The sequence below is a fragment of the Euprymna scolopes genome, chromosome 42, assembly GCF_053919585.1.
Source record: "Euprymna scolopes isolate OS-2025 chromosome 42, ASM5391958v1, whole genome shotgun sequence".
In the NCBI taxonomy this organism is placed as follows: domain Eukaryota; kingdom Metazoa; phylum Mollusca; class Cephalopoda; order Sepiida; family Sepiolidae; genus Euprymna; species Euprymna scolopes.
In genome coordinates, this window is record NC_136523.1 from 43,985,142 (window position 1) to 44,004,433 (window position 19,292).

Genomic DNA, 19,292 nt, shown 5'->3' on the forward strand with positions numbered 1-19,292 from the left:
TAAATATATATATTCGATCTAGAGATCCTATTTATCAGGTGGGGAGGGGTGGGGAAGAACATGTTACGAACATTAAATTAGTGTATAGATACGCTAAGTTAATGTTTGTAGTATGTTGTCACCTTCTGTCCTTTTTTTTTTTTTTCTTTTTTTTTTTGATAAATAGGATCTTCCAATCAGCAAAGACGCAACATAAAAAAAAATTAAAATAAAAAAATGATGTCGTTTTGGGTCATATATGAAACTAAAATATACCTCCTTGGTCTTCTTACTAGGATCCAAGGGTAGTATCTGTTGTGGCGAAAGATGGTATAATGATATCGTGGGGTTTCCATTCACTTCAGGCGTCCATACAATGGAAATATGCCACAGACTCCTATAAGGACATTGGAGATAAACCATAAAAACCAGATATATTCTAACGCTATATTAACCAGATTACTTAGATAAATACTTTTACAGTTTTAACAAAAGGGCTACCATGGGGGTCTCCATTTGCAGCAGTATATTACATATGAAAGATGTTGCTGTGAAATTTCCACAGGTCCAGCTAGTTTATATTAATTTCTACATCACATGTAAGTACATAATGTTTTTTCTCTGAAATGCATTTTTCCGAAGTTGCATTAAGCTTTCTTTTACATACATATATAAAAAAAACGCAATTAAAGACTGTAAATTATAATTTACAAAAATTTATTGCTTGACAGAATACTCAAAAAGAAATATTAAAATTTCCTTATTCCACAGAGTTTCAAAGAATGTGTTCTTTTCACCAGAGGAAAGATTTTAGCAAAACAATTATTACAGTGAAGCTATGATTTTGCTGATACTAGCATATTTTGCTGATACTAGCACATTTTGCTGACACTAGCATATTGAAAGTGCATCATATGAAACTAATCATCTATAAATATAAAAGCGAAAATGTATGTTTGTATGTGTGTTCGCTTTTTCTTTATGTCTACAAAAGGCTTCTTTCAGAGAAGCGGTCGGTCGCTTCACAACTTTTTAAAACTTTTTATATCACATATAAATCGTAATATCTCACAGTTAATAATGAAGCTCGCCTGTCTATTTAATTTGCTCGATTTCGGGAAGATAAATATTCAACATTTGTCGCTCGCCGCATGTGGGTTAGTCTTTTTCTTATAACATCTTGGGGGGAAAAAAAAAAGCGTTCAGCAGTAAATACTATCCGGCAATCAAACTTGACCTCATTAACTCATTAAAACGGGCACCTGCCAAATCCAAGTAATTAAATAAATGCAAACGTGTTTTCGTTAGCATCTCGCGATGGGGCAATGGTTAACGTTTCACATTTTTTTTTTTTTCACACTTTAATTTACAACTTTGCCTCAAGGGTTCGGGTTCGATCCTCATACTTACTTTTTTTTTTTAACCCCCCCCCCAGAGTTTCCACACACACCTCCAAACACCTGGGCAACGCCGGGTACCCCTCGCTAGTGTATACATATAAAAGGCAAAACGGTCGCACGTATTTTTGTATGTCCGAGAAAGGCTTTTTCTGGAGTGGGGGGTTCTCGAGAGGGTTACTAGATTTTACAACTTTTTATATACTCCCTAGATTATAATATCTACGATTTGTGAATGGATGTCGTATCTACATTTATTTACATCGTTCTGCTAGATAATGTGGTGATGCCTATGTAAAAAAAAACAAAAAAAAAACAAAAACATCGACTTTTAAAAAATTCATGCTATTCCATCCTTTCGCATGTTTGTTGACCTTTTTCATATGAATAAAACGAAACTCATCGAGCAAAACCCTCAGCGGACTTTCATACGTCTTGAAAGCAATTAGCTTTGATCAATTGCTATTCATTTGGGAGTTCCCTCTTTTTCAGGGGAGCTTGTTTTCCCCAACATCATGGAGAAACAAATAAATGAAACGACAGAAACCTGAACTGGCCTTCAGCCAACGTTTATTTCTGCACCTGCATATTCACTTAGCAAGTCAACTTTTTGACTGACATCGCTTAATTTGAACGCTTTTCACTTCCTGTGGCGTTATAGCGTAACGGTAAGATGCCAGGTTTTCTTTTCCACTTTCGCGTCACGGGTTTGTCATGCGTTCGAGCCTCTCTGCCTCCTAACACTTTTTTTTTCTTTTACACCCCAAAACATCCGGTCCTGAATATAATCATAAACTATATCCGATGGTGAGGTCCCAGCTTGTGGGCTTTGGGGAGTGTGGAACCACCCTTTAATTGCCATTGCTCCCAGGTCCACTCTGACCCAGAGTGGTAGTACCTGTTAGGGTCTCAACTATGGGCTAAATAGAAGCCAACTTGAAAGAAATATATATATATATATATATATATATATATATATATATATATATATTCTATTAAACTTTTCTTCAAAATAACTGGATTTGGCATTAAATAACCTGAAAAGGGTGGATATGCCATAAAACAAAAACAACCAACCAACCAATCCAAACACCCGGGCAACGCCGGGTACCCCCGCTAGTATATGCATAAAAGTTAGTGGTAAGAGTTTAGGAAATGCAGAAAAAAAATGCAAAATGAAAAATGCAAATGAAAGGCTATGCAACAGGCGAATTGGTCATCAGATGTGATGTTCTTTTTTTTTTATATAATGGAGTCACTACTTGTCAATGAATGTAAGATGATAGTGTAGTAATCGTTAACGGTGTAAATCGGGTAGAATTTGATTATTTCTCATGATGACCATCGTACACTCATTAACCCTTATACCTATTTTCATGTAAAATAATAATAATAAACATTCAAAAATAATATTATATTAATATTACATATTACTGTACACTCGCTCTTCTCCTAGCTGCAAAGAGAGCTAGGAGAAGAGCGAGTGTACAGGCGGAACAGCCGGACGAAGCGGCAAATTGCATAACAACCTTCGTATGTCAAGGCTGTGGCAGACTATGCAAATCAAGAATTGGTCTCTACAGTCACACAAAAGAGGTCAGTGTACCCAATGATACAGGGCTTAACAGAGTTGAGAGGGAAAAGATAACAAAGTATCAAGGACTTATGTATGATATGAAACGAAATTGGAAATTAAAAGACGTTTCAATTATACCAGTCATCATAGGAGCAACTGGGCTTATGAAAAAGAACTTTAAAAAGTACATAGCAAGCATACCCGGTGAACCAAGTGCAAGTTAAATACAAACGATTGCACTGAAAGGGACGGCTAGAATCCTAAAAAGATCTCTTGGTTGGACTCACTAAAATAGGGGTAAATGTCAGACATCTGGTTGGATGTCCCATCTCCTAGAAGAAAAAGTTTAAGAAAAATGAAAAAAAAAGGGAAAAGCAACATCTTAATATGGCGCTGATCCATAGTCGTTTCGACTGACGGATGCCACACATATTATGTATTACAATACATAATATCTGTTGGGAGATGTTTCGTCAGGGACGCCGAATCAGCTATCACCGTCTAGAAAACAGGGGAAGTAATTCAAGAATGAAATGTCTTGGGAAAATATGCCGGAATGCCAAAGTTTCTTGTGCTTCAAGTTGTTTATATTTTTGAATATTTAATCATGGTGTTTGGTTTGATTGTTTTGTTTCATGACATATCAGCCCTTTTCGGGTTCAATCATTTTGGAAAAGGGTTTTATGTTTCAAGTTTTTGGTGCTTATTAAGGTAGAGTCTGCAGATCAATGTTTTTTTTTAAATATTGGTTATAAGCAAAAACAACAGTACTTACTTGTTATGTCGAAAATAGAAATATATCTCAAAATTACGAAAAATTTAAGTAGAAAATTATTTATAGTTAAAAGTAATTTTTACAGAAAATTGGGGAAAGTTGCATTTTCCCTATATGTGAACACATTGAAGATTGCGAATACAGGAATATATCTCCCCTTTTGCTACTGACTAATGGCCGACTTTTTGTTTTAAGCTGATAGTGGTAGATTTTTTTTTACTAAAAATGCAATAGCTTTTGTTCTACTTGATGAATTTTCATAATTTTGAGATGTGTTACTATTTCCGACATGACAATTAAGTAAGTACTGTTGTTTTTGCTTGAACCCCCAGATTTTAAAAAATTCATCTGTCACCTCTATCTTAAGTTTTTTTACGTCTTCTAATAATTATTTCCGAGTTCAGGTTCTTTATATCTTCGATTTTTAATCGTGTTGTTTGGTTTGGTTGTTTTGTTTTATGGCATATCAACCCTTTTGGAAAAAGATTTTATCTTTTAAGTTCTTTATATCTTCAAATACTTATTCATGGTCCTTTTATACTCCTCCTATGAACACAGAGATCATTTTAGTTATCCCACCCTCAAACAGACTCAATGTTTTATCTCTCACTGCACAATTATTTCGCTCCTAATGTAGTGACCGCTAGTTAAAAAAACAAAACTTTCTATATTGTATCCCTTATAATTTATCCCCTCGCATTTAATATCTATATATTAATATGATAGTGTGTGTGTGTGTGTGTGTGTGTGTGTGTGTTATGTTCTTAGTCACGCTTACATCCGGGTCGTTTAATTGTAATGTACTTCCATTTCTTGTCATAAATAATTTTACCAAGAATTCTTCATAAGTTTTGGTTTCGGGTTCGATTATAGCTGATGGCACTTAAGTCATCTATTTTTTTTTTATAAATAATTTTACCAAAAATTCTTCATAAGTTTTGGTTTCGGGTTCGATTATAGCTGATGGCACTTAAGTCATCTATTTTTTTTTTTATAAATAATTTTACCAAGAATTCTTCATAAGTTCTGGTTTCGATTATAATTATAATTGATGGCACTCCAGTAATCTATTTTTTTTTATAAATAATTTTATCAAGAATTCTTCATAAGTTTTGGTTTCGGTTTCGATTATAGCTGAAGGAACTCAAGTTATATATATATATATATATATATATATATATATATATATATATATATATATATATATATATATATATATAAATATATATATTTCATAAGGTTTTATTTCGGTTTCAATTCAAGCTAATGCACCCAAGTCATATGGATATATTTTTTTATTTTTGAAATCGCAACTTTATAATATATAAAAATCGATAGAAAATTAACTCTCTAATAATATATACAAAATCTATAAGAATTAAAATATCATATTTAAGCATACTTTATGACCAGGCTTTGCCGTGCGTTCGTGCTAGCTTAGATAAATACTTTTGCAGTTTTAACAAAAAAGCTACAATAATATCAGAGCGTTTCCATTTACACTGGATATCCAATGCCAACATCAATATATTACATATGAATGAGTCCCCTGTGGAATTTCCACAGGTCCCGCTAGTTTTACTATTATTCCTAATAATTTATATTTCATTCAAGCACTGTTATAACTTCAGATACCCCTTCTAGCATAAACCCCCTATTTCGAGTAAACCCCTTCCATAGCTATAACCCATTAATACGTATGATTAAATAAGCATCTTTTTTCAATTAACTTTACTTATATTCTCCCTGAGAGTTTAATAATACATATTGTCCACATATATTAACCCACCATGGCAGATATGATATACAACTGCCTTCATTATATAATTAAAGCTATACTATATCACAGAGATCACTTTAGTTCTCCCACTCCCAAACAGTCTCAGTATTTTATCTCTCACTGCACAATTATTTCACCCCTAATGTAACTATCGCTTGACGTCGCATCCCTATCATGTTATCTAGCATCTTCTCTCCTCGTCTGATGAGAAGCATTAGGCTTAGAAATGCCATGGTATGAAGAGTTCTTACTTATTCTACACTCCTAATTGATGTATCACCGTTATTGAATAAACAAATATAAATATATATATATATATATATATATATATATATATATATATATTTTTTTATATTGCAATTTTCTTTCTTTATATAAGCTTCATAGCAATTGGCTGAGCTTTGAATTATCCCGATAAGTCTCCTCTTAAAGAATCAATCTTATTCTTATTTTTTTGACTCCGCCATTTATATATATACTAGCAAAAGTACCCGTCGTTGACTGGGTTCAAAAACAGCCTACAGAAAATGGACTCTGATTTATGAAAGTATGATAGGTTATGAAAAGGAAGGTTTGTAAAGAGATAGCTTCGAATTTGGAGGTATCAAAACCAAAGCAAAATATGATGAAAGTAAAAATAAAATAGATAAACCCCATAATTTATTATACCATACCTGTTCACACTGAAACACTTATCACAATGTTCTGTGGATCTATATTAAAAAACCTTATTAAACTTTGTGACATATTTCCATTCTATAGAGGTCAGGTGCGAACGAACACCCCATAATTTTATTATACTATATTTCTTCAAACTGAAACATAATTATCAAAGTATACTTACGCAGATAGATATGAAAAGTCTTTATTAAAGTGTGTGCCTATTTCCAGTCTATGGAGGCCATGCGCGAACGCAGACCCCACAATTTTATTATACCATCCCTATTTAAGTTAAAACATACTTATCAAAGTATTCTTATGTACATCTATATCAAAAACACTTGTAAACGTTTTTTTTTAATTTTTTATTTCCATACTTTGTGGACCAGGCGCGAACGCAGACCCCACAATTTTAATGACCCACCGTTCTGCCAGATCAAACATACCCATTCCTGTGTCTCGATACATCTTCTATCGTTATATGTAATCAGTTTTTTAAAATAGTCAACCATATAGGAGCCTATTCGTGACCAGACACACACACACACACCCACACACATTCAGCTTTATATTATAGAATATATGTGTGTGTGTGTGTGTGTGTGTGTGTGTGTGTGTGTGTGTGTGTGTGAGGACATTTCTCAACCTATATACTCAGTGAATTTTTGATCTACAGACTGGAAATTTGATATATAGGATATTCAGACATGTGGAAAAGTTTTTAATCCATTTGCACCCGGAAAAAAAGTTGTCAAAATGGAAAAAATTGGTACAAAGGATTTTTATCTTTTTTCTAACTGTTATTTGAATGCACATGCGTGAACAGTTCACATTGCAGATGACTTATGTTAAAAATAAGTAGTTTGAAAACACTTTTAAAGATTGTTTCACGCTGGTCTAATGGTTATCGTACTGGACTCACTGTCTTTAGTTTTTGGTTTTGATCTCAGCTCGAGTATTTTTTTCTTTTTTACTTACAAGAAGTGAACGGTTTAGAAAAAAAAAACATGATACTCGCATGTATATCTCTCAGTTTCTTGTACAAATTAAAATATATAAAATCAACAGTAGGTTGACTATTTCATCGATTTTGATGACAATAAAAATATGGGAGTGTGAAACATTCGTTATAAGCTCCGACCTTCTTCAGGTGTATCTTGTTGAACTTAGGAATTTATCTCTCAAACTCAGGAATCTGCACAGAAATTAAAAGCAGAATCCTTTATTTATTTATTTTTTTTTTTTTTACACAGGCATCACCACATTATCAAGGCCAAGAGGCCACTCAAGGATAAGCGTTAAAGAGTGTGCAGTAGAAATTGGAAAATATAGTAATCATTAGTAATGAAAATTCGGTAAATTTGATAACTTATATAGAACGGCTCATCAAGAACTTATTTACATTAGACTTGAACACAACCATATTGTAGTCAGCCGGAAAGCAGGCAAACGGAAGACACTTCCACAGGCGTGCAGTTCTAAGAAAGAAGCTTTGTTCATGGAATCTACGTCTAGGTTTAGGCACAGATAAAGAGTGGGGGGAATTATTGATAGTGTTTTCAGCTAGATGAGTGTTTCTTGTAAAAGTTTGGTGAGGGGGGACCATAGACTGAAGCTCAGTCAAACACTTTCCATGAAAATAAGGATACATCAGAGACAAACTTGCAACATCTCTTCTGTGAGATAGAGGTTGCATGGAAGAGAAAAGGACATCTCTTACGAGGCTACGAAGTCTATTTTGAACTCTATCAAGGCAGGACAAGTCCTTTCTAACAGCTCCTGCCCAGATGTGGCAACAGTATTCCATCCTTGGACGTATCTGGCTCTTATATAGATAGAGAATGGCATCAGCAGTGAGATATCTACTGGATCGATAGAAAGATCCCACCATTTTTCAAGTGGCCTTGGCAACAGATTTGATGTACGTACGGACTTGTGCCGTAGTGTATAAAGTACTTGGAAAAATCAAATTGTAAAAATTACACTCTTTTGGATCATGAAGGTTCAATCCTCAGCGCAGGTTACACTAGAAATATAATTGCAAATTACATAGGACTTTTACCCTGTAAATTAAATAAAGTGCTCTATTCGAAATTCCATGCAGATTCCTGAATTCATTAGAAGATTCCCAAGTTTGAGATAAAAAAATTTCGAGTTCAACAAGATAAATCTGAAGAAGTTCAGACGTTAAATCGAACGAAACGCTGTGCAAATAACACTCAAGATGAGAGCAGTAGTCCGAAGAATCCAAATAATACGAATAATCAATTCTCATCTCAGAAATTCCAAAACATTTAAATTTCTAAAGGTTAGTACGGTTAGAGAAACATGAAGCAGGGAGGGAATTCCAAAGTCTAGCAGTCTGAGAGAAGAAACCCTTAGTAAAGAAGGTTTTCTGGCATCTAGAGACTACAGTAGTAAAGGGAGCTGAAATTTTTTATGCTTGTCGGGTTAATTGGGAGTATGTATGTCAAGGAGGCGTAAGTGTTATGAGTTGATCGGAACACATTCCATTAATATACTCGTAAAACAGGCACAGGGATGCAACACTGCAGTGATGGGACAGAGGTTGGGACCTGACGCACTTTATCTCCTTTTGATGAATTGTTTGTGTGTGTGGGCCCTATTAGATTTGAGACTTTTTTTTTTATCCTGTCTAAAAGGAGAAGATTAGTAGTAGATGCACCAGCCCAGATGTGACAACATAAAAACGTAACGTAACATGCAGCCACAGCCGAGATTGAACTCACTATACGAGTTTGTAGTGTAATTCAAATCTTGTCCATAGCTGAATACTTGATGCTTTGCCAGGGCTATCAAAAGTATTTTTTATTGTGACACGATCACTAGATGGGTTGCCTACCACGGCTTAAGAGAGGCCCGTCTACCCTCGAGAGAAAGATAGAGGACGCCAGTTTCACAACCTGGTATTTTACCTCATGGTACATACAATGCCTTGCCTTCCCAAATGGTCACCCATCTGGTACTGGCCAGGCTCGACATTGCTTAACTTTGGTGATCTGTGTCAACATGATTGTGCCTGTAAATGTGGCAACAATAGTCGATGCATAGGCGAATGGTAGCTTTTTAAAGATATAGATTACTTTCTGGTGTAATTTTCTAGCACTGCAAAGGGAGCCCACCTTCTTTGCAGCAGCCTCAATGTATTTGTTCGAATTCTGTTACCTGTGAATGTTAAGCCAAGGAGTTTAACCGACGAGCTCTCAGGTAGTGTTATTTGTCATGACAATCTGTGATTGAGAAGGTTTTTTTTGTGTGTGTAATTATTAGGGCTATGACAACAGCATATTCTTTTCATTGTTTTGACTCTTGAGTGTGTATCCCTTGATATCTTATATGCTTTTATATAGAGTGATGTGGTTCTCAGTTGATTAATTGTGTCTAACTGTGCCGAATATATACTCGAGAGTCAAAATATTGAAAAGAATATGCTGTTGTCATAATCCTAGTGATTATGCAGAGGGTCTAATATGAACGTGTATCATCACAGGTTTGGTCTGTTCAGTTGCAGCAGGCTGGTATTTAAGCATTGCGGTGGGGCAAAAACCATCAAATGAAATAGGACCCATGAAATATATATATATATATATATATATATATATATATGATTTTTAAAATTCAAAATGGCATAATGTAAACATATTATAAGGTATTTACAGCTTCTCTTCCAATTTTCGGATTTAAATCATGTCAAAATGCACTTTATTTGCTTTTGATAAATTGATTGTTGCTATTTCTTTTGATGAGTTAAGGGCAAAATAAATTCACTGATGTATATAATAATTAAGTGATTGATTTTGTGCTATGAAACAGATACTGTCAAGAATTGTAAATGTCAACTGAATTAAAGGAATAAAATTGTAAGATGGTCAACATCATGAACTTTGGAATATAGATTTTGTCATTCATTATATTGCTCTGTAATTGCATTGAGTTTCTTAAATAAGGATTGGTATATATTATAAGGAAATAAAGTATATTTCCATAGAAAGTATATATATATATATATATATATATATATATATATGGTGAATAAACCTGACCAATCTGACAATTAGCAAAATACCACCCCTTTACTGTAGAAGTCTCCAGATGATGAAAGGCTTTCTCCTCTAATAGCTTCTTTCCTCAAACTGCTTGCCTTTGGAATCCTCTCTCCACTCCTTATTTTCCTGACTGTAACAACATACAGAAATTTAAATGTAATGTGAACAAACATTTTGATGCATAACGCCCCACTTTGGATGTCCCCTATAAATCTGACCCCTAATTCACAGTAGCCCTTTGCGGATCAGTGGCAATGTGCCTTATTTAGTGTGAATATAAACAATAAAAAAGTACAGACAGTCTATTATATAAAAGACAGTTGTATGTGTGTATGTTTGTATGCTTGGCTAAAACTAAAACAATACAAAACAAACTCTCATAAAGTTAATATTTTCTTGATTGGTGCTTATTTATTCTTTAATTTAAATCTGACGCAGATTTCATCAGGGGTGGGGGAGTTTATTTTCTAGCCACTAATTAAAAGAAAGTAACTCACAATCGGAGGACTATGCACCAAAGCCAACAGAGTCTAGGTCATTCTTGAAATGTTATTTCCCCTGTTGACTGCGGTCCTGTGCAATTCTAGGAGGTCCACCCTGTCAGGCTTTTCCTTCTCTCTTTGAGAAAAGGTTAGTTTATTGCTAATCGCCTGAGATGCCTCTACCAAGGAATGCCGATGGAGCTGTCCAGGCATTTTTTGCAGTGGTCTTCCTCTAGAGCACTGGCCCTTCAATCCCACTTTTTTGGTCCGTGTGTCATATCTCCCTCCCCCGTGAGAGGAAGATAAGTACCACTCAAGAGAAGTAACTTTGATTTTTTTTCCAAGGAATTTATTTTCTTTATGCTGACTAATCGATTAGGAATCTGCAAAAAAGAGAGTTTGTTTCTATGTATGTGTGAATGTCGATAGAGAGGAATGGGCTGAGTAGCAAAAAAAAGAAAGAGAGGGGTGTCTCAGGCAATGCCGAGTAGACCTGCTAGTAATTATTAAATGCAACAATGAATTGGAAAATATTTCTTTATTTGGGTATAAAAAAATTGACACCAGATAAATAAGATGGAAATATATTTAATTATTTTTCTCTAAACTACCAGTCAAAAAATAGTTACTTATTATATTTTAGAACGCTGTTTTTAAGGGGGGGGTAATAAATTGTTTCAACCATTTTTTTTTTTTTTTTTAATTATTAATACATAAAAAAATTAAATTGATTTTTATATTTGGATTCTTTTATTGCAAATAATCAAATCTAACTTTTTTTTACACAAATAATCAAATGAATCTTTGTACTGGTGCGCCAGTGCGGGAATGTTTTATCTTTTAAGCGAGTACTTGCCACACGGACTTAGAGTTAGTAGCAAAAGAATTTTGATTAACTCTCTTAACGCAATGTTTACAAACTAGTGGACATTCAAAATTTCTCTAAAATCTAGGCAATCTAAAATTAGGAGGGGGTTGTTTATTTATTTATTTATTTATTTCATTTTATTTTTTTTAATAAACACTGCTTGTCAATTTCCGATATCAAAACCGGAAGCCGTCACCAAGTGGATGTTTTCTCTTTAACTATCAGTTATTTATAAAATTAAGATCTAAAAGAAAACTCGAAAATGTTTATGGAATCTAAAAATGCTCGCTCGCTCTCTCTCTCTCTCTCTCTCTCTCTCTCTCTCTCTCACTTTAAATCTTCCGGCCGGCAAAATGTTTCTACACCGGGTAGCTACAGCTTTTAATTAATAAAAGAAACAATAAATCGGAAATTGTTTGTTTGAATGTAATTAATTAATGAATTAATTAATCAAATAATAAAAAGGAAGGAAAAAATTAGAAATAAGTGTTGTAGATTTTCATAGCAGAAGAAAAATCTAAGCTGTTTTTTTTCTACTTCCGGGTGCGCAGACATGACGTCATATGATGCGCAGTAGCTGAGGGGCGTTAAAACGGACGCCATATTTGATATATCACTCTTTCTCAAACTGTATTTTTTTTTTTCCAAAATTCCGAAATAATCGTAGCCATCTGTCGTCGTTTACAAGAATACTATAAACGAGAAGCATCTCGCTTCCATCGTAATCAGAAGCAAATCTTTATTTCACCTCGGTACCGCTTTTTTGGAAGCGGCTTGGGAGGCTTTTGTTTACAGGTACTAATCCTTACGGGGGTGAAACAGTAGACGATATGACGAAGGACGACGAATATGATTATCTCTTTAAAGGTAGGTTCTTCGATTTAGAATTCTTGTTTCGAGTCCTTCGCTAAAAGAAAAACGGTTTTAATTTAAGAAAATGCATATTTTACCTATGTCTTCAGTTATTTTATTCATTAATAATCGTTTTCTTTTTTCAAAGAAAAAAAAAGAAAAAAAAGGCCATTGTCGATGTTTTTTGACAACTAGGAAAATAATTGGTGGGGTACATTCCAGTATTCTTCTCGTTCTAATAAAATTAAACTTGTTTTGTTTTATTTATAAAATAAAATCTAAATATTGTCAAAATTAAATTAGATGTTTTTAAATATAAATGAGGGGGGAAAATGGTTATACAAAAAAATGAAACGGAAAGAAGTCTTTTAAAAACGAAAAGAAACCTTTTTTACAATCAACCTAAAATAAAATTCCTCCTTGATTTTAATGTCACGGTTTTTGCATTATTTTTTTACATGTTTGAATCTTTTCGGAATATTTGTGTATATATTACTGTAAAAACGGCTCTTTTTTTTTTCTTTCTTCAAATAATTGTCTTAGCTATCTTGTAATCACATGACAATAGCCAAAAAAAAAAAAAAAAAAACAATCTCAGCGAATTATTATTACTACTGCTAACACTGTTGCTATATATATATATATATATATATATATATATTCATTCTACTTAATGTATATTTTTTATATCTACTCTCCTGATCTTACAAAGAATAGACAATATCCACCCTCTCACACATATGCATATATATATATACCTCTTTTTGTACTATTGAGCACTTTTGAAATAGATGTAAAATCTACCCATGTCATGTATTTCAACATGGTATATATAAGTTTAGTATAACTTGCATATTAATTTAAATATCAGTGTATAATGTATTATTAATCAATACCAATACTTGTGTGTGTGTGTGTATATATATATATATATATATAGCACGGTAACATAAATGCATAAGCATAGAAAGTAATTTATTACTAATCTAGACCAACCCTGGTGTGTGACTATATATATATTATATAAAATCGTATTTTCACGTTTTATGATATCTTTTTTCTTATGAAATTGTTGGGTGAAAGTACAGAATAATTACGGTACTAGTGCACTTATTGATCCGTGCTGAAATAACGTTATTTAAATAGCCATTCTTAACATGGAGAGGGGTTTTTGTGCCTAATCTATACAATCTATACCTTACAATTGAATAAAAAAACCCATCAAAACTTTAATTAAACTTGGAAATACGAATTGAAAAAAATAACGCGGATCAGTAAGTGCACTAGCACCATAATTACAAAACCTTCTCCCCCCTCCCCATGTTAAGAATGGCTTTCTAAATAACATTATTTCGGCGGACCACCTGAACTAGAATCACTGCCCCCTCCCTCTAAGAACTATAAACACCCCCCAACCTTTCCATCTTAAGAACGGCTTTCGTTTTGTTTTTCAGTGGATTATAATAGATTGGACGTTAATATAGGGTGGGGGGTGATTCTCGTTCAGATCTGCCTTTATTTCTAAATCGTCAGTAAATTTAGTATTTTAATCTTAAAAAAAAAACACTTTATTTTTAAATGATACCAACCTCTTTTCGTTTATATAATTATCAATTTATGTAATTTAATATTAAAGCGATAAATATATACCTTTTTTAGTTCGTAAGATTATATTGTTTTAATTATCAAAAGTAACGCCCTCTATGGAAGCTTACATTGCCATTTATTTAACTATATTATTTTACAGTTATTTAAGTCGTATATCTAATTAACGATACCGTTCTTATATTATTTTTATTATAACATAGGAAACTAAGGTTGATTTTGTACGACTTCAAAGTGGGGGATCAGTTTTATATATGAACACTTAATAATAGTGATCCCTCTCTTTGTAGTCAAGTTTTACATGTAAGAGGGTGTGTCGAAAAAAAAAATGTCTATATTTCTCGCACTTGACATTTTTGAAAAAACTAACATTCCTGGATTTGTTATTTAATGGCTTGAGTGCATTTATAAAATACTTTGTCATGTCTTGTTTTCTTTCGTGTTTAAATATTACACACGTACATAACAAATGAGTTTTATGTGTATATGTGTGTGTGTATTATCTCTTGTCATAATTGTAGCAGCTCTCAAGTAGACTGTTTTGTTCATTTAATTAAAAAAATTATTAAAAGCAGAATTAAATCCGACTCGTAGGAAAATAATTTTGAGTAAACCAAAGTTATATATTAGTTTCCTAAACAAGTTCCTTGTTTGGTATGAAAAGAAATTCCTTGTATTTCATTTAAAAAAAAAATCAATTTTTTTTTTAAGCCTAATATTCTTCCAAATTATAAAAGATTGTTTGAATTAATAAATATGATTAATATTTAAAATTAAAATGTTTACTGTAGAATTACATTGCATATCAAATCCGGCTATCTCTCTCTCTCTCATATATATATATATATATATATATATATATATATATATATATATATATATATATATATATATATAATGTTATGATTTTGTTGTACAATTTACGAACTACTTTAGGTACTTCTACAGAATTTGAACCCAACTTTTCTTTTTTTTATTCTAAGTTGTATGTTCGGCAATAGTTGCTTAGGTTAGGTTCAAATTCTGTAGAAGCACTCTATTCAAAAAGTGTTAATTTCCTCTGTTTTATTAGCTATGAACATGCCAGAGCCTGCAAGAATTTTATTATATATCTAAAACAGTACTCGTTTATTTATATATATATATATATATATATATATATATATATATATATATATATATATATATATATTATTTATTTATTTTTTTTTTTTTAAGTATAGTGTTTTCTCATAGTATTATTAACTCGTTAGCATGTCCGATGAGATCCTGGAAAATATCTTTTTTTTTCTTTTTACATCTATGTATTTACTTAAAAAAAAATCAACTATTAAAAATATTACTTTCTTTCTGTATTAGTCCGACATGCTTAAATATAAACTGTAGATATTTAAATTTCATATTCGACATTTTTAGTATAAAAATGTATTTATTTAAATTTTTCTTATATTATAATCATGCCAAATGGTACGAATATATTTTATATTCTATTCAGAATATGGTCTTTTTGTATTAAATTAAAACCTACTTTTTATTGTATATAAATATAGACGGCTTTTGTATTAATCTATATTTTGCATGCCAGATCATGCAAATATAATTTCTATATTAATAAATCACATTCTCACTACAATCTTGTGTGTGTGTGTATGTATGTATATATATATATATATTAGTCTGAATCTTATATTTTTGGCTACACATGTGCATACATGCTTCAGACCACCGACAAAAATTTCTATTGAACAGTATCTAATAGATACCAGGTCTTCGGGGTTCACTGCTATCAACTAACAACCCTACAACAACTTTGGATCTCAAACACTTGTATCTTAACTCGTATTTTGTTTTGTCCTATATTTCTGTAAATCTATTTATTTCATAATTTATATTACACCATTTAATTGAGTTAGATATAAAACCTGTGTTTGCGTTTTAAAATTTGCAAAACAGCAAACGAGCAACAGTGTGTATCCAGCCTCAACAATGTTGTTTTTCAGTGTAGAATTTTTTTTATTTTTATTTATTTATTTATTTATTTGGTACTTGTACAGTTTAATCAAGACATTCAAAAATGAAAAGATCGAAAAAGGGTTATATTGTACGTATCCGTTTTGGACTGAAGATCTCCGAAAAAAATTCGGTACTCATGCAGAGAGTGATCCGTGCTGAAATAAGGTTATTATTTAAAAAGCCATTCTTAACATGGGGAAGGGAGGGTGTTTTGTACCTATTCTGTACTTTAACCTTACGATTGAATAAAAAAACATAAAACTTTAATCAAACCTGTAAATACGATTTAAAAAAAAATAGCGCGGATCACTCTCTGCATAGGACCAAAATTTCATTTAATTTGATCAAGTAGTTTTTATGAGAGCACGTTGAAGTCGGCCATTATGAAATTTGTTGAATACGCCACGGGGAGATAACTCCAGTTAAAACGTCGACACTCACTACCCTATCTTTATTATTAGCTTTTCTTCCTAAAAATCGAACCTTTTGGTCGGTATCATAACAATCCCCCCCCCCCGCGCTGTAAAATAAAAACTACTTGATGAAATTAAGTGAAATTTTTGTTTCGGAGAACTTCGTTCCATAACGAATATGTACAAAATAACCTTTTTCTGATATTTTCATTTTTTAATGTCTTGATTAAACTGTACAAGTACCTTTTTTTTTTTTTTTTTTTTTTTTTAATGAACTACATTTTCTCATTGTAAGTCTACATACTGCAAATTAAATCATTTATTTTAGCAAGTTAATAAGTCGAAACACATTTTAAAGCTTTTTTTTTCTTTCAGTTAAAAGCACTTGTCTATAATGCGAAAATTATAAAAATGATTTTTTAATTTTTATAAAAACACATTTAATGTAAAAACAAAAACCAGCTTATGTAATATCTTATATATTCTTTTGAATAATAGGTGTTAAAATTAGATACTATCTTCCTAGTAACTACTTCTACTGTGAAGCATTTGTCTAAGATTAAAGTGATTTGCTTTTTTTCTCGAGGACTATATATATATAAATTCCAGGTTAATATTTGAACCCTTTTAATATTTATAGAACCCCCATTTTTTATTGCTAACAAGTAGGATATATTGCATTCGTCTTTTTACAACCAACAATGAATGCAATGCATTTTCAATGCATCCATTTGCTTCTTCGCAACATCGCCCCCCCCCCCCCCCCGTTCAAGAACTTGCGTTTTCGTATTGGTAAATTGATGACTTTGAACTAATTAGCAAGAAATTAACACTTGAGTATTCTCTCTTTCTTTCAAACTAATCTGTTTACCAATTACCTTACACTAGTTGATATAACAGTACTTGTAAGGAATGGGCACCCAAAGGATTTCAATTTTTATGGTGTCAGTTTCGAGTATGAAGAATCCTGAAGCAGTTAACGATTTGAAAGCTGAAGAAAAAAAAAATGTAAAAAGGCAAACGATACTAAACGTGAAGTGTTTTAAAAAAAAATTTAGGCCCTAAAAAAATGTTTGCTTTTTAATGGTAAATTGCTTATGTTCAATACTCGAAACTAATCCGTAAGAACTGAAATCCTCTGGAAATTCCTTACAAATACCGATATTTCTAATCGAAAGCAACAGGGTAGTAGTTGCTAAGTAAATACAATGGTCAATTTTTACGACGTGCCATGGCGTATTATAAACACCCCAACCTCCCCATGTTAAGAACGGCTTTCGGAATAAACACTCCTCCCCAGCCGTCCTTAATATGGGGAGGTTGGGGTGTTTATACTACGCTGTTTATACATTATATATATATATATATATATATATATATATATATATATATATATATATATATATATATAAATTTGGTAAATTTTTACGATGTGCCCCTCCCCTGCCCTGCCCCATCGTATTATAAACGCCCCCAACCTACCCATGTTAACTGCTTTCGGAATAAACATCCACGCTGGGCAGATCGTAAAATATATATATATATATTTTTTTTTTTTTTTTTTTTTTTTTTTTTTTTTTTTTGCTTATATTTAAAAAAATAAATATCCTTTAAATTTTTGTTATATTGAATTTTTAGCTTTAGAGAATAGTTAGAAAAACACCTTCCTCTCCATATTAAGAATGGCTTTCTAAATGACATTATTTCCGCACGGTAACAAAAGTGCATAAGTACTAAGTTGAAAGTAGACTATAAAAGAAATGTCGCCAACAAGTCATTTTCTCACTGGCTCCTGTTGAACCTTATCGTTAATCTTGCAGTAATTGGCCCCTAAAAAGAATGCAATTTTTATCGACTTTATTTTATGATGAGAAATTAAATTAATCGATTGTCTTTAAAAAAAAAAAAAAAAAAAAAAAAAAAAAAGCATATAGAAGGAAATTTGTGTGGTGGAATAAGTTGATTTGTCACCGCTACGAAAAACAGGTAAATATAGTTAAGAAATTACAGCCTCTTTTAGAATTAACTGTTTCAGAGATATTTTAGAGTTCTGGTACCAAATTAAAAGTTGAATTTGGAGCGCTGAAAAAAAAAAAAAAAGGTAGACCGTGGATTTGAGACTATTTTTCGATTCGTATATTTTTCAACATCCCAAATTCACTGTCCTGATACCAGAGCACGATATTGATTTTTATATTTTGAGGAAATGATTAGTTAATCCTACAAGTTTTTTTTTTTTTTTTTTTATATATAATCTATATGTATGTCTAAATAAATTCCACCAGACTATGGCCACTATCATTATTAATTTAGTTTTTTTTCATCAGACTAAATTGAATGGCGTTTGGTATATAAAAATTGTTTGGAAGCTTTAAAGTGAGATTAAAAAATAAAATAAAATACTGAATAGTTAGCAGTGTCAGAAATCGCCATTAAAAATTTGTGATAAAAACTTGAATAATTAGACTAACTATCTTTCGAAGCTTATAACTACTTGAAAAATGTAATTCACACCCTAATTTTTTTTTCAATACAAGAAGCAAAGGCCAAATTTTAAAATAACAGGTTTAATAGCCAAATATGCTTTTTTTTTTTTTTTTTTTTTTTTAATCGGTTTTCTTTAAAAAAGATTTCAAGAAAATCAAATTTTAACTTGCTTCAAATACAATAAACATAAATTCCAAAAAATCACTTACCTATAAAAATACTAATCAATGGGTACTTCCATTCTTCATTGTTAAGAATTTATCCATATTTATATTTTATATTCAATGTACTTTAATTTAATTTAAGCAATGATTCAAAAATACTGCGACTTCAGTTTG

The 19,292-nt window shown here is 31.8% G+C and overlaps 1 protein-coding gene across 1 annotated transcript in view; it reads left to right on the forward strand.

Annotated features, from left to right (window-relative positions):
- The first annotated feature begins 12,133 nt into the window (after positions 1-12,133).
- LOC145267064 (ras-related protein Rab-11B-like) overlaps positions 12,134-19,292 on the forward strand; it is a 118,560-nt gene continuing 111,401 nt past the window's right edge. The window contains exon 1 of the mRNA XM_080123018.1: positions 12,134-12,451. Within this exon, the coding sequence (XP_079979144.1) occupies positions 12,415-12,451 (37 nt within the window). The 5' untranslated portion in view covers positions 12,134-12,414. The remainder of the gene's footprint in view (positions 12,452-19,292) is intronic.